A 14,877-nucleotide genomic window follows, 5' to 3' on the forward strand; every position below is an offset into this window, starting at 1 on the left:
ATGTTATCCAGTGAATTATATTCATGTAAATACCTGGTCTCTTCGATTTCAGCTTCTCTCTCCTCCTGCAGAAGCTCAAGTGTCTTGGACACAAACTGTTCAATTTCCATATCTTAGCTGTAGATGACATTAACAAGGAACAACCAATAGTAGAAGATTAACTAAACCAAAACAGATAAAAACGAGACTTGTGGCACTCAGTACAGTAAGCCTCCCTTCAGTGACACCCACCCACCCAACCTCTGCTCTCCAAATGCACCCAAGGGTGACAATAGTGATTGACACCCTTGCTCGGTTCAATAGTTAAGCAAGCACTTAGCTACAGGGCATGTTACATTACAATCCGTCAAATGTTGAGCTATTTTAGAAAATAACAGCTAGCAACACATTGATAAACACCCACGTGTCATTCATTGTAAGTTAAGCAAAGCTCGTTAGATAGATAAATATATAAATGTGATAACAAGTGACAATATAGTTGTAACTACCTGATCGACTGTCAACAGCGACCAATGAGATACTTCTCTTCTTTTACTAGTCTAACGGTGCAATCCTATGCGGACGAGAAGCCACACCGCCATCTATCTGCTGAGGACACACACACATACACACACACGATTAATTTTGTTGACTCGACGGAACCTTTATTTTGAAGGATATAGGATAGCTGTACTTACTTTCCCTCGACGCTGTGTTCTCTCCCCTCACCCCCACGCTGTCAGTCCAGCTCAACAGAGCTAGCTCTTATTAATAGTTTACATGACTACATCATCTAATTAATCATTCACATGTTCACTGAACAGCTAGGATCCTCCACATGTTTTAACCTTCTGAAGCATGTCTGTGGTTTGGTTTTAGGAGGACGTCAGCTTTCTGTTACGACCAGGAAGAAAGCTTCCTGCGAAGGGCTGCTACCCCGGTTTATTGATTTATTTGTGTTTTATTGAACTCTAAATGGAAACAAAATCACTTTTGGTCTTTTTGTTGGCCACTTGGAGTTGGTCGGTGGTCAGTGGGACCCTTTCAAAAAAGGACGCCAAGAAGACGCACAAAGCTGAGGTGGTGGAGGTGAGTACCTGTTCATTATAGAGTCAGGACCCTACAAGTCTAGGGGTCATGATGATGACCATGTAGATCAATGGTCAGGGCCCGACAGGTCTATGGTAAGGGGTGGGAATCTCTTGGCACCTCACGATTCGATTCCGATCATGAGGTCAACGATTCTATTCTAAAGCGATTATGATGCATCTCGATTAAACAACTTTTTTTATGTAGTTCATTTCCATGCGTGATTTTCAAAAATATATATATACATCTGAGTTTGCTACTCAGAGTTTGCTAATCACTTCCTACTTTTGTGATGATCATAAAAGACATCAACAGATGAATTAACTTATCTCATATTTTATTAGAGAGAGCTTTTGTGACAAATATTACTTTCTATGAACAATGCAATAATCAATGCAGCTTGCATTGCACAATATGGAATTATGTAGTAGTATTCAGTTTTATTTTATTTCAAATTTTTCTAACCCATTAAAGAAAAAGATGCTCTTCAATTAGAAGGAGTTCTTGTGTCTGGCTGTGAGTTTGCGTGCATGCTATGCGTAGGCTGAATTGCAAGCGTGTCAAGACAAATCAGATAGGCCATTACACTGAATATAAATTAAATAATTTTAAAATTATCCCTCTCTGGTGAACAGAATGTTGCAGCAGGCTAGCAAATTACAAAATATTGTTTTTTTTAATTTTGATTATTAATTGATCTGCATCGAGACGGAATCGTTCTAGAGAGAATTGTGATGCATCGAAGAATCGATTATATTTCCCACCCCTAGGACCCTACACGTCTATTGTCAGGAAACTACAGGTCTATATTCTGGACCCTTCAGGTCTATGGTCAGGACCATAGGTCTATGGTCAGGAGTCAGGACCCTACAGGTCTATGGTCGGGACCCTACAGGTCTATGTTCAGGACCATAGGTCTATGCTGATGATGTTTCCAATGTATGCTTCCAGACATTCAATCATCTCATGCTGACAACAAAAAAGTGACATTTTTGCACACACAATAGGAACTATTTCATTTTTACCTATCTACGTACTAGCTTCCTTTTCTGACTTCCTTCCTACTCTCTATGTGTGCACAATATTATCTTATCATATCTCATATTCTCTCCCCGCCAGTCGTCCCTGGCTGAGGTGTCTGTGTTGGACCGGGGCCTGGTTGTGTCAGACCCCCAGTGGAAGGACATCGTGAGGGAGGAGAAGAGACACTGCTCTCACATCAAACGCACCTTCCAGGGACATGTCCTCGGATACATTACTCCTGTAGGTCTTAAACCAAGTCAGTAGAAGTTGCATGTTTTGTGTATTATAATGTTTAATTCCTTTGGATATTAACTATTTGAATAGGGCCCTCAAGTCCAACAGTTAATATGCATTATTCACTTTCACTCCCTGGTCTCCTCAGTGGAATTCCCATGGCTATGAAATAGTGAAGGTCTTTGGCTCGAAGCTGAGCTCAGTGTCTCCAGTGTGGCTTCAGGTTCGCAGGCGAGGAAAGAACAGCTATGACGTCACCGGACTTCAAGACCATGATCCAGGTATGGAGATGGCATTGTAATTTAAAACTTTATGCCGATTCAGGGGCCTCCGTTTAAATATTTATCAATAGTATTTGGTTTTGGTGAAAGCATCTCATAAAATAAAATTGTTCTCCCATATAGGCTGGGTCAAAGCTGTGATTAAGACCAACAGAAAAATCAGAATAGGTAAGTTAATGTTCTTCTTCTGAATAATGACAACCTAAAAAATATGTCATTATTCGTTACACGTTGCTTTGTTTGATTTGAGTTTTACCGATTTTTAAAGTTTAGAAAAACTTTATTTATCCCAAAATGGGCAATTTCGTTCACAGTTTCTACAGGTCTATATTCTGGACCCTTCAGGTCTATGGTCAGGACCATAGGTCTATATTTCGTTCAAAGGTTTTAAGTGTAGATCCTCTTCCGTCTCAGTGCCTCGGCTGCTGTTTGACGGTTGGTCCTATAAGGACTACATGAATGTTCTGGAGAATGAAGATGAGATCGAGGAGCTGGCCAGTGAGCTAGTGGACGTTGCAAAGGTAATGTATTACTGGGGCACGTTCCACAGCAGCTTGCATAATGTACGGTACATCCACCTGGCGTTCACTGTATTGGTGATGGCATCGTGCCGTGTTTTCATCAACAGACAGAGCACTTTCATGGTTTTACATTGGAGCTGTGGAGCCAGCTGGGAGGGAACAAAAGAAGGTGAGCTCATCAGGACATAATGATTCCTGTCGCCTTGCTGCCACAGGTTTTACCCTGGGTTCAAATTCAACTAGTCAAGTCTAATATGTTCTTGACATTGCAGTGAGCTGGTCCACCTGATCAAACACGTCTGTGAGACTCTGAAGGCTAAAAGGTTGGACTGTTTCCTGGTCATCCCACCTGTTCTGACCAGGTAACCCGAATGGGAAATGTACCTATGGGAAATGTACCTAATGCAAATGATACAACGTCTTCAGGCATCCTTTCTGACCTTGATAAAAACATGTGCATTATAAACAGCTATGGCAAGCCAGGCATGTTTGGTAGAGAGGAGTTTGAGCAGTTGGCTCCCGTTGTGGATGGATTCAGCTTGATGACCTACGACTACTCCAGCGCAGGAGAGTAGGTGCTAGCATGCTCTTGTGTCACATGTTAATACGACAACAAACCTGGCGCAACGTTAAACATGTATGACTGTTTCTTAGCCCCGGGCCGAGCGCCCCGCTGCCCTGGATGAAGGGGTGTGTTCTGGAGCTGGCCCCCAGCAGCCAATGGAGACACAAGATTCTGATTGGGCTGAACATGTACGGTATGGACTTCTCAAGCCAGGGAGCAGATCCAGTCCTGGGAGGGAAGTAAGAAGAGCGCTGGACCCTGATACACCTTATCAAACTTGATGAATGGACAATGGCAAAATCCTTTTCATTTTCATTCATTTTTTATTAATTATCTGCAGGTACATTGACGTTCTGCGGGAACAAAGGCCAAAGCTTCTTTGGGATGATTATGCCGGAGAGCATTACTTTAATTACAAGAGGTAATGAATACTAAATATGGATTAAGGGATGATATTGTTAACATCCATCGGCACCAATCACTAACTTTGTACTCATTTTATTTTTTAGGAACAACGGCGTCAAGTGTAAAATGTACTACCCGACCCTTAAGGTAAGAACTCTTTAGATGCTTTGGCAAAACATGTATGTTTATCAGGTCAAACTATAGGGAAATAACTTATTTTTTCATTTATTTTCCAGTCACTCTTCATGAGGATCTCTTTGGCCACAGAACTGGGTGCAGGAATTTCCATGTGGGAATTAGGACAAGGACTGGATTACTTTTATGATCTCCTATAAACGTGGGAAAAGGACTGCTCTGGTTTTTAAGAACATTAGCAAAATGCACTTCCCAAACCTTCCATACCAAACGCAGTAATTGTTGCCCTCGACTCAAACCGATAACCGGAAACCATCAAGAGTATATTTGTGCTGCAGTTGACCTTGGGGTTGGCAGGGTGTCATATTTTGAATAAATACATGGCAGTAACGGTTGTACTACCTCAAAAGCATGGTACATAGTAGTACATTAAACCAACATTCAGGAAATCGGAGGTATCTAATTTAATTTATTTTTAATATATTGATTGACAAGACTCCAGATATAATGGCAGAGAAATCATTTCACGAATTGTATAATATGCTGTGCAATTCGTACACTTGTTAATAAAGTGCTTCGATTGCTTGGCGTAAATGCAGGCTTCTGCTGAAATTAGTCCCGTTTGCCATCAGCTGAAGTCCTGAGAAACATCTTGGTTCATGACATGTATTTATTCCTATTCTAGTAATTTACCCATCCCTTTTTGAATATATGTCTGGGTCCCTTTTGCACTTGACATTCAAAAGTCAATGACTTTATTTGTTCAATAAAGAAGACTTCACATTTTTCTCCCAGGAAGTTTTCATTGACAAACACATTGATCCATTACATTTCAAACATCTGTAAATTAAAAAAGCAATGCACACATTACTAAAGCATTTATGTTGGGGTTCTACTTGCAGTAGAGAGCAGGATAAGATTATTCACAGCGACTGAAGTGGACTGGACGTTCTGACCAGTTATTAAGTGTCTGTCTATGACGACATGCATGGCATCCGCTTGGCTTGCTAGAAAACCAAAGAGATAAACACAATCAAGATTAAAGATTCAGAGTGGCAAAACATTCATATCTAATTCCTATAATGACTTTAAAATGTTTTATTTTCATTTATTTAGTTGATAGGGACAATGGTCATTGATTAACAGACAAGTTGCTTGCTGTAAATAAACCAGTTAGCTGCAAATGCTAGTTTCCATCTGTTGTCCCTAGCCAGATCTTAAAGGTTGGGAGTAGCCTACCTGTATATGAGCCACCACTGTCTTTTACAAAGTCCTCCACTATCAAGGGCAGGTTGGCAAAGTCTGGGATCCGCACCAGCTCAAACACTGATGGCTTCAGGCAAAACGAAATACAAGTATGTTATAATAGAGTACATCAAGTGGAAAACTGAAGGCTTCAATGAATGGGTATGAGGACGATATTTTCTCAGAGAGTTATGACCGGACACACACCCCTGTTAAACTGTAGCCACTGAAGATCCACTGTTGTCCCTCGGTGGAGCAGCATAAAGCAGACACGCCATATCCCACTGCACACACTGGCTCTGTGTACAGAGACAGGCAATACTGGCACACATTCAACATAAAGAAAACTGATAGGCTAAAATATAAAATGAGGAGCACACTCACTCTGCTGGGAGATGAAGTGTGTGAGGATGCGGTGCAGAGAGCCACTGTGTGCCAGGTCATTCAGTGCCCCGGGACAGTCTGGTATGAGGAGTGCTTGATAGCGGGCCCCTAGAATGGATCATTAGGACGTGATGTTGAACCAGGCAGAATATAAGGCAAATGTACATTTTTGTAAAACTAGCACAGTCCCACCATCTATAGATTCAAGTTTGGCTGGTGTTGCGTAAGGTTTCACACTGAAGTCCTGCACCCATCTGGCAGTGCTTTCATCGACTCCCACGAAGTCTATAGGCTTCCCCTACAATGCATACCACATGAGATTGAAAAATAAATAAAAAATTGAAAAATGCTCCTCAGTAAAACCTAGGCTCGACTATGCGATAACAATACAAGTTAAAAACACACAAACAAAAACAAATATTAGGAGTTACCCCGGGCGTGGCTGTCTGTAGGTTAAAGACAGAGCTGCAGAGACTGAAGGACTGATGGAAGGACTTTGCTGTGACTCCTAAAAGAAGTACAACATAAACGAAGACTTTGAGGGACAAGACAGGCTGCTGAGAAGCCGATCAATACAATTGATTGATTGCTTATCAGTTGATATAGACACCTCGATTTGGTGTCAGTAATGGTTTATGGACGGCAATTGACTTTAAAGGAAATGCTCATTTATTTAATGATCTTGTTGCACGTCCACTAGTTGGCTAACCACAGAAACCAGCTAAATCGGTGATCGACTACTCGACCTACCTTGAGGAGCAGCACTAGCCACTATTAAGCACGTAGGTTTCGAAGACATGTCATGAACGTGTTATGCAATAATTTCTTTCAATATGTTATCGTCGTAAATCAGGGGATTCGAAAGTTTGATTCCGACCAACAGCCGAACGGAAATCCTGTCAGCAGCAGCCGATACCATCTGACTGCTCTACGCCAATAACAAGCTTCAAAATAAAAGCTCGAGGGCAGCACAAAATACAAAATTCATACACGGTCAACCAAGCAGTTTCCAGCAGTGATCAGTAGGTGGCACTCTTCCCTCTGGCCGAAAACATCAATCCCCGATGCCCCAGTAGAGTGACGGGGACACTGTGCTGTGGAAGATGCCGTCCTTCGGAGGAGACATTAAACTGAGGTCCTGACTCACTGAGGTCATAAAAGTAGTGGTGCCGAGATGATGCCTCATGAAATGTCAAAGCCTCGCAGCCAGATGAACCACCAAAGTGGTTCGACCCCGAAGCTTCAAATTAGTACGCTAGTAGGGACACTAGTGGCGAATGAAATTATGATGAAAGAGTTTCCTGTGAACCCAGCCCAAAATGTACAACATCAAAACATTTGAGAATTAAAGTCATTTCAGTGATACGTGTGAGTGTGCCGTTCATAAATATCTCCCGAGCTCATGGTAGAAAATAAATCATTTGACAAAGATTTTAAGTATTCATCCCGGGCAAAATAGAAGGTCTTATCAACTACGCCTACTAATAATTGCAATAATACAACTGCATGATGACTGAGAATGAGTGATTAATAATCGACAGTGTCTAAAAACTGCCCAACCAGGCTCATTAATCTGCACCCTGTATAATTGTCTAATTCATTAATTCCCTCACTCTCCACCGCTGGTGTGTGGTGAGCGTTCTGGCGCTGATTGGCTGCCGTGCATCACCCAAGTGGATGCTACACACTGGTGGTGGTTAGTGAGGTTCCCCCTAGAGGTCTGCATTGGGATTGGGTCCCGCCGGGTCCCGCGGGACCCAACCCAAATCTCGCGGGAGCGGGCGGTTTGAACTTTGCTGCGGGCGGGAACGGGCGGGTAAAACAAAACACTGCGGGTTCAGGTCTAACTTAGAAAAGAGACAATATCCTCAATCACTGCGTGATTATATAAAGGTAGAAAAATAAATAAAATAGGCCTACAGAAGAGGAGAATAGAATATGAAACAGCCCTTATTGAATTGAAAAATGAAAACAACGAAATAGGAGCGCTAGACCAGTGCGTCAAAAGACACGCAGCCCATGAGTCTCTTTTTAATAGCCTATATAATTACGTGTTTTCTCCTGCGGGACAGAAGAAGACACAAAATCAATGCATCTCTATTATTGTGCGGGCATAAATTCTCAGAGTTTTGCAGGTGCGGGCGGGAGTGGACATGCACATTGCGGGAGCGGGCGGGAGTGTAACACACGCGTTGCGGGCGCGGGCGGTAATGGTCAGAAAATCAGCGGGAGCGGGCAGGAGCGGGATGAAGAAAACAGTCCCGCGCAGGTCACTTCCCCCCTTCACTGTAAGCGCTTGAGTTTCCAGAAAAATAAAAGCGCTATATAAATTCAATGAATTATTATTATGATTGTTTCTTTAATTGTATTCATTATACACGCACGCAGGCACATAATCACGCAAAAAAAACAAAACACACACACGCACGCACGCACTTACACACGCACACATACACACTTACACACACACACTCACATATATACATACAGGTGCTGGTCAAATTATTAGAATATCATGAAAAAGTTGATTTATTTCAGTAATTATATTCAGAACGTGAAACTTACATATTATATCAATTCATTACAAACAGAGTGATATATTTGAAATGTTTATTTCTTTTAATTTGGATGATTAGTACTGACAATTCAGTATCTCAGAAAATTAGAATATTAGTTACGACTAGTACAAAAAATGATTTTTTAGAAATGTGGGCCAACTGAAAAGTATGAACATGGAAAGTTTCAGCATGTATGGCAATCAATACTTAGTTGCAGCTCCTTTTGCCTGAATTGCTGCAGCAATACGGCGTGGCATGGAGTCGACCAGTCTGTTGCACTCCTCAGGTGTTATGAGAGCCCAGGTTGCTTTAATAGTGGCCTTCAGCTCTTCAGCATTGTTGGGTCTGGCATCTCGCATCTTCCGCTTCACAATACCCCATAGGTTTTCTATGGGGTTAAGGTCAGGTGAGTTTGCAGGCCAATCAAGAAGAGGGATACCATGGTCCTTAAACCAGGTACTGGTAGATTTGGCACTGTGTGCAGGTGCCAAGTCATGTTGGAAAATGAAATCGTCACCTCCATAAAGTTGGTCCGCGGCAGGCAGCATAAAGTGTTCTAAAACTTCCTGGTAGACTGCTGCATTGACCCTGGACCTCAGGAAACACAGTGGACCAACAGCAGCAGATGACATGGCACCCCAGACCATTACTGACTGTGGAAATTTTACACTGGACTTCAGGCAACGTGGATTCTGTGCCTCTCCTGTCTTCCTCCAGACTCTGGGACCTTGATTTCCAAAGGAGATACAAAATTTACTTTCATCTGAAAACATAACTTTGGACCACTCAGCAGCAGTCCAGTCCTTTTTGTCTTGAGCCCAGGCGAGACGCTTTTGACGTTGTCTCTTATTCAAGAGTGGCTTTACACGAGGAATGCGACAGCTGAAGCCCATATCTTGCATACGTCGGTGTGTGGTGCTTCTTGAAGCACTGACTCCAGCTACAGTCCACTCTTTGTGGATCTCCCCCACATTTTTGAATCGGTTTTGTTTGACAATCCTCTCCAGGGCGCGTTTATCCCTCTTGCTTGTACACTCTTTTCTACCACATCTTTTTCTTCCCTTCGCCTCTCTATTAATGTGCTTGGACACAGAGCTCTGGGAACATCCAACCTCTTTGGCAATGACCTTTTGTGTCTTGCCCTCCTTCTTTAAAGTATCAATGGTCATCTTTTGGACAGTTGTCAAGTCAGCAGTCTTCCCCATGATTGTGTGTCATACAGAATCAAAACGAGAGACCATTTAAAGGCTTTTCCAGGTGTTTTGAGTTAGTTAGCTAATTAGAGTGTGGCACCAGGTGTCTTCAATATCTGACCTTTTCACCATATTCTAATTTTCTGAGATGTTGAATTTAGGGTTTTCATTGGTTGTCAGCTATAATCATCTTCTTTTTGGCAAAAAACACTTATAATGTATCAGTCTGTTTGGAATGAATGTATACATTCTACAGGTTTGACTTTCTAAATGGAATTAATGAAATAAATCAACTTTTTCATGATATTCTAATAATATGACCAGCACCTGTATACGTATACATATACATGTGTAAATATATATATATATATATATATATATATATATATATATATATATATATATATATATATATATATATATATATATATATATATATATGCATGTATATTTATATATAAACATAGTGCAAAAATGTCAGCCATATACTATTTTATTTTTGTCTGTAGAAAATAAACACAGATAAAATTTGGCGATCATTTGTCTGTCACCTTATAGGCCACAGAACATTTGAGATTAAACACAAAGCAACAAGGGAGCCATGTAGTGGAATATGCTATTGAGCTTTGCTCCTTCACAAATATACCATCATTGCAATGTCAAAAGATCGGCTTCACAACTTCATACAGTACAATGAATGAGATCATGTATTCCAATACACATCAATTCAACCACATATTAAAAACAACAGGCTGAATAACGATCTTCTTTCAGATTTTGATAAAGGCAGCAGGTCAACATCATCCCCAGCAGCTGAAAAATATTAAACATGCAAGACTTTTGTTAAACGGCACACAAGGGCAACCAGTGGCATTGCTTATCATCGCAGCATGTTTTACCTGAAGAAAGGCAATGCCGATTCCCACTGCACCTAGGATAAGCAGCTGACTCAGAATGAATTCCTCCAACCGACCGATGCAGCCTCCCTGAGTAACGGCATGGGGTTAAAACAAAACTTGAACTCACTATATTAATCCCATAATAATCGTTAGGTTGAGTGGGGAAACTGACCTCTAGCTTGTAGATGTTGGACGGGTGGTCTCTCTGGCCACAGAGTTCCCTTGGAGTCTTACAGCAGCTGTCCGGCACCATCATAGCATTTTGTGAGGTTAGGATCCAAATACTGTCAGCCCAGTCCAGGGAGCTGTCGCTGCCACAGCACTTAAACTGGGACACAGAGGCACACAGCACGAGTTAAACATGCACCTCGGACCAACTGAATATTGTTGAAAATGAACACATTTCCACTCCCTCCTAGTATTCATCCAGATGTTCTTGGTGGTTTGTGCATGTTCACTTGCAATGTCTCTGCTATCCGAACACAAAGGACCCTTTGTGATAATAAGGCCAAAGTAGGGTTTGAGGCAAATTGTCCTTGCATAAAATATGTTTCTCTGCTACTTGTAGTCTACACAGTGGGACTAGCAATCTTTTTTAAAGGCTTCTGTTTTGTTGTAGAAAATACAAATGCCATTCAACTGTAAGGGATGAGGAGCAAACGTTCAGCGTTTGACGTCTGTGCGAATCATCATAAAGCATGTGTTGTTCTGGTAGTCTTTGATCAACTGACCCTTTCACTAATCTCTTCGCACACAGACACACCAAGCCCTTTGAGACTGTACCGATAATTAAGGGCTATACAAAGAAAATTGTATTGAATCGAACCAACCAAATAGAAAATGTCAATAATAAACAAACAATAATAATGCGAAACTAACGATACCCTAACTACTACATAATATGTGGAAGGATGGATAATCCAGCTGTAGCCTGCCTATTCCTATATGTATAACCTAGGATCCCTGGCCTACATCATTAGCATAGCATAGCATTTCTCCCCCATCAGATACCTCCTGCTGGAGCTTGTCCACGCCCTGGGTGACTCCTTCCTCCCCCGGCTGCATGTACTTATGCTGCATGGTCAACCTCAGGTTCTGCCTGAGCTCATGGTCCACCTGTGGTACAGGAGCACAGCGAGGGTGAGCTACAAGGGTCTGTCACCTGCAAGGGTCTGGGTTTCTTTAAGACAACCTCCCCTGTTTGTAAATATATCACACGGTCAAGTTACTTTCCACCGCTGTAACATTCCACTATAACCGCCATGGCAACCACTGGGGGCTAAGAATACACAGAAAAATGGGGCAATGGGTGGGGAGGGGGGGAGAAAATATGATCCTAGCATGAATGGATGAACACAGACGAGGAGCAGTTAAGATTATGTCATAGCAGTAAGGAAAACACTGGAGCAAGAAAGGTAGGAAGAAAAAGAGGTGTAAAAGATACGCATACGGAGGACTTAACTGGAGATGGAACAGGCAGAGGTAAAAAGCAGTTTAGATAACACAGAAAACAGACAGTAAGCAAATATGGTATACAAAGACACACAAAGTGAAACAGTATGGAGGGAGAAAGTGAGTTTGAGTTGTTATATGTCCTGGGATGACAAGAAAAGGAACATAAATAGAAGAAGATGATGATAACTATGTTATAAATATACTGCTGCATGACCATTGATCTATGGGACTAGTATCTACCACTGCAACTATTGACTGTACAACGTTTTTCTATTGAAAATCACCTTTTGGTAGTTCATGTAGGCCATCACACCAGCAATGATTTCCAGCAGGAAAATACAAAATAACAGGATGAAATACTGTGGAAGAGAGAGACATAAAATTGGGATAACAGACAGGACAGAGGAAGCAAGTGAATAACAGATAATAATTGGAATGGACACTATGGTATTAGTAATGTTTCGGTAGACTTGCATGTGACATTAAATAGACAGAAAATTGTACAACTTTAATGCTGGTATAATGTAAGGTAGTATCTTATATCATAAATGTTTTCCTATGCAGTATGCTGTACTCTCTCCCCATGATATTTTGACCAGCCAGCCACATTTGATGCCTCTCATACCACTAGCATGAGTCATGAGCTAAATCTAAACTCTTAAAGAAACACTCTGCATGCATGTCTTTTGTATCTGACACATGTATTTCTGACATAAGGAGATGCATATACATGCAGGACAGGGTGCAAGGCTCTGGTTGCAACTAGAAAAGAAAAAGGTCACCCAGGTTGAACCCTTAATATATATGCACTCAAACAAAAGGTGTTTGGATTTGGTCCAAACACTGAAAACACTGAGTTCTGGAAACATTAATCCTAACAGAAGATGGCACGTTGCATTAGTATGTTGTGCTGTATTCGGTATTGTATTGGATTGTGATGGTAGGAATGGATGGTAATGAGCATCACCACAATGAGAAGATTTCTCATCTCCCTCAGCATGGCACAGCACCCGATCAGTCCCGTCACCACCACGATGATCCCCGTGGCGATTAGGATGTATGCCGAGGCGGAGTAAAAGGTGGAGTTCAGTAAACTGATGTAATCGCTCTTCTCCGCCACGGTCCAAATTCCAACTGCCAAAACAGTTCCACCTGCCACCTGAGAGCACACACACACACACACACACACACACACACACACACACACACACACACACACACACACACACACACACACACACACACACACACACACACACACACACACACACACACACACACACAATCAGTTGTGGTACCTTCTCAATTCGGTTTCTTGATACCACAGACCACAGTTGCTCAAGAAAACCTAGAGACTGTGGGTCTCCCTTGGAAACACTGAAAAGTAGGTGCGTTGGCAACAATAATAAACAAGGTCTACATAACAACATAACACAATAAATACATGGGAGTAAAGTTGAATGGGAAAAGCAGTTCAAATAAGAAGTGTATGAATGGCTTATGGAACATCGGATATGGATCTCTTTATAGCCGTCCGTGTAGCTGCATTAAAAACACATACACAACTGAAAGCTCACACCCAATGGACTTACCCAGAACAGAACATTAAACAAGAAAAGGAGATATTTCAGACATATCGTTCCACAGGTGTTCTTTCTCTTATACCTTGCCTCCATTCTGAAAAGACAAAAAAGGGAAGCATTTACGCATGGCAAAAAGGCATTATGGCAAACCACACAGGGCCAAGCACTAGATTACAGACCGAGAGTGCAGAGCAGTCAACAGTATAAACGAACGCAGATGGAAATGGAATGCCCAACGCTCCTGCAGCATGCCATATCTCCTAACACTGCTGCAGTGAAGGCTGCCTGACATGACACGATCTCCCTGCCTGATGTGAAGATTATACCATAAGCAGTTTTCATTATTTAGACTGTAAATAATTGAGCCTGCACACATTGGTGATTAAAGCTAAGATTAAAGCTAAGGCTAAGAAAGTATGCCCTTATAGTTGGAAATAGGATTGTATGTGCTGTGAGCATTTATTTAGTGCCTCTTCAACATAAAATACTATTCTTAGTAATATTATGTACCCATCAGACAAACACAAACAAAGGCTACCATTCAAATACCACACCTTGGCATTCAATGAGGAAAGCCCACTAATGAAATAAAATACATTGTGGGGGTAAAGTACTTAGCTTGTCTCAGATGTCTGAGAGGAGAGTTATAAATGTCTTCGATCCCAGTAACACCACATTTCATACACCCTGTCTACTGACTACATGGGAGAGCATATGATTTCTTAAACATTTGTATATGATAGGTTATTTTTCTTTCTAATCTTTTATTTTTTATACAAATAGAATATACCCTTGAATAGACACCATGTGCTGTTACACATCAAGTGACAATAAAAAACAGTGTTTAAAGATTACAATGAGAAATCATTGTAATTGTAAAAATCATATTGTAAAATATATATAAAATCCCAAACAGCTAATTAAAGTCTGTATTTTATGGTTCATACTCCGCAGCAGCATATAAAGAAAAGCATTTTTACGTTCTTTTTTTTGTCTAGAACCAGTAGCAGTAGTTATTTTTAGACCATTGTGTCAGTGGAAAGAATTAGTCATTTTCCTGTCCCCTATTTTTCAGAGGGTCCTACCTGCTTTTCGATGCAAACAAAACTTGAAGAATGAAAGTTTGTTAGAAAGTTTGTGAGTTTGTCTTCAAACTTGCTGGTATTCCAAAACCCAATCCCAACGGTGAAGGTTTGACGTTCGGAGGAAGAGTGGAAGTTTCTAGCTGGAGCACTGGCCCGGGTCTACTGGGCGGGTGAGCGTCTGTTTTCCTACTAGCGGACCAGTGAATGGGTTTTATATAAATGGGTTGGATATAGCAGACGTCA

General features: G+C 41.4%; 4 protein-coding genes across 4 annotated transcripts in view; 1 reads left to right on the forward strand and 3 right to left on the reverse strand.

The window, feature by feature from the left end:
• Positions 1 to 585, reverse strand: part of ighmbp2 (immunoglobulin mu DNA binding protein 2) — a 6,587-nt gene extending 6,002 nt beyond the window's left edge. Inside the window, exons 1-2 of the mRNA XM_030366743.1 lie at positions 489 to 585; positions 34 to 117 (exon numbers count right to left, since the gene is read on the reverse strand). Coding sequence (XP_030222603.1) covers positions 34 to 110 — 77 coding nt within the window. The 5' untranslated portion in view covers positions 111 to 117; positions 489 to 585. The remainder of the gene's footprint in view (positions 1 to 33; positions 118 to 488) is intronic.
• An 84-nt stretch (positions 586 to 669) lies between these two features.
• chid1 (chitinase domain containing 1) lies at positions 670 to 5,020 on the forward strand. The gene is made up of 12 exons (XM_030366788.1): positions 670 to 1,068; positions 2,188 to 2,331; positions 2,474 to 2,606; positions 2,730 to 2,774; positions 3,021 to 3,127; positions 3,235 to 3,296; positions 3,400 to 3,489; positions 3,597 to 3,698; positions 3,782 to 3,931; positions 4,033 to 4,113; positions 4,202 to 4,244; positions 4,334 to 5,020. Exons 1-12 carry the CDS (start codon positions 955 to 957, stop codon positions 4,430 to 4,432), a joined length of 1,170 nt encoding a protein of 389 aa, XP_030222648.1. The 5' UTR covers positions 670 to 954; the 3' UTR covers positions 4,433 to 5,020.
• Positions 4,957 to 6,800, reverse strand: gatd1 (glutamine amidotransferase class 1 domain containing 1). Its single transcript, XM_030366800.1, has 7 exons — positions 6,612 to 6,800; positions 6,293 to 6,369; positions 6,054 to 6,159; positions 5,862 to 5,969; positions 5,685 to 5,776; positions 5,472 to 5,565; positions 4,957 to 5,239 (listed from the first exon to the last, which is right to left on the reverse strand). The coding sequence occupies exons 1-7, from the start codon at positions 6,658 to 6,660 to the stop codon at positions 5,112 to 5,114; spliced, it is 654 nt and encodes a 217-aa protein (XP_030222660.1). The 5' UTR covers positions 6,661 to 6,800; the 3' UTR covers positions 4,957 to 5,111.
• A 3,289-nt stretch (positions 6,801 to 10,089) lies between these two features.
• cd151 (CD151 molecule) lies at positions 10,090 to 14,851 on the reverse strand. The gene is made up of 8 exons (XM_030366799.1): positions 14,635 to 14,851; positions 13,559 to 13,643; positions 12,934 to 13,125; positions 12,251 to 12,325; positions 11,523 to 11,627; positions 10,684 to 10,839; positions 10,512 to 10,598; positions 10,090 to 10,425 (listed from the first exon to the last, which is right to left on the reverse strand). Exons 2-8 carry the CDS (start codon positions 13,640 to 13,642, stop codon positions 10,351 to 10,353), a joined length of 774 nt encoding a protein of 257 aa, XP_030222659.1. The 5' UTR covers position 13,643; positions 14,635 to 14,851; the 3' UTR covers positions 10,090 to 10,350.
• Between the last annotated feature and the right edge of the window lie 26 nt (positions 14,852 to 14,877).

The sequence above is a fragment of the Gadus morhua genome, chromosome 9 (assembly GCF_902167405.1).
Source record: "Gadus morhua chromosome 9, gadMor3.0, whole genome shotgun sequence".
NCBI classification, from domain to species: Eukaryota; Metazoa; Chordata; class Actinopteri; order Gadiformes; family Gadidae; genus Gadus; species Gadus morhua.

What these genes read in the sequence shown, in the direction of transcription:
- chid1 (XM_030366788.1), top strand. Translation starts at nt 955, where the DNA reads ATGGAAACAAAATCACTTTTGGTCTTTTTGTTGGCCACTTGGAGTTGG. An exon ending in CAACAGAAAAATCAGAATAG is followed by an intron (nt 2,775 to 3,020) that starts GTAAGTTAATGT and finishes CTTCCGTCTCAG; the next exon opens with TGCCTCGGCTGCTGTTTGAC. An exon ending in GACTACTCCAGCGCAGGAGA is followed by an intron (nt 3,699 to 3,781) that starts GTAGGTGCTAGC and finishes ACTGTTTCTTAG; the next exon opens with CCCCGGGCCGAGCGCCCCGC.
- gatd1 (XM_030366800.1), bottom strand. Translation starts at nt 6,660, where the DNA reads ATGTCTTCGAAACCTACGTGCTTAATAGTGGCTAGTGCTGCTCCTCAA. An exon ending in CAAACTTGAATCTATAGATG is followed by an intron (nt 5,970 to 6,053) that starts GTGGGACTGTGC and finishes GATCCATTCTAG; the next exon opens with GGGCCCGCTATCAAGCACTC. An exon ending in ACACTTCATCTCCCAGCAGA is followed by an intron (nt 5,777 to 5,861) that starts GTGAGTGTGCTC and finishes CTCTGTACACAG; the next exon opens with AGCCAGTGTGTGCAGTGGGA.
- cd151 (XM_030366799.1), bottom strand. Translation starts at nt 13,642, where the DNA reads ATGGAGGCAAGGTATAAGAGAAAGAACACCTGTGGAACGATATGTCTG. An exon ending in TGAGAAATCTTCTCATTGTG is followed by an intron (nt 12,326 to 12,933) that starts GTGATGCTCATT and finishes TCTCTTCCACAG; the next exon opens with TATTTCATCCTGTTATTTTG. An exon ending in TCGGCATTGCCTTTCTTCAG is followed by an intron (nt 10,426 to 10,511) that starts GTAAAACATGCT and finishes AATATTTTTCAG; the next exon opens with CTGCTGGGGATGATGTTGAC.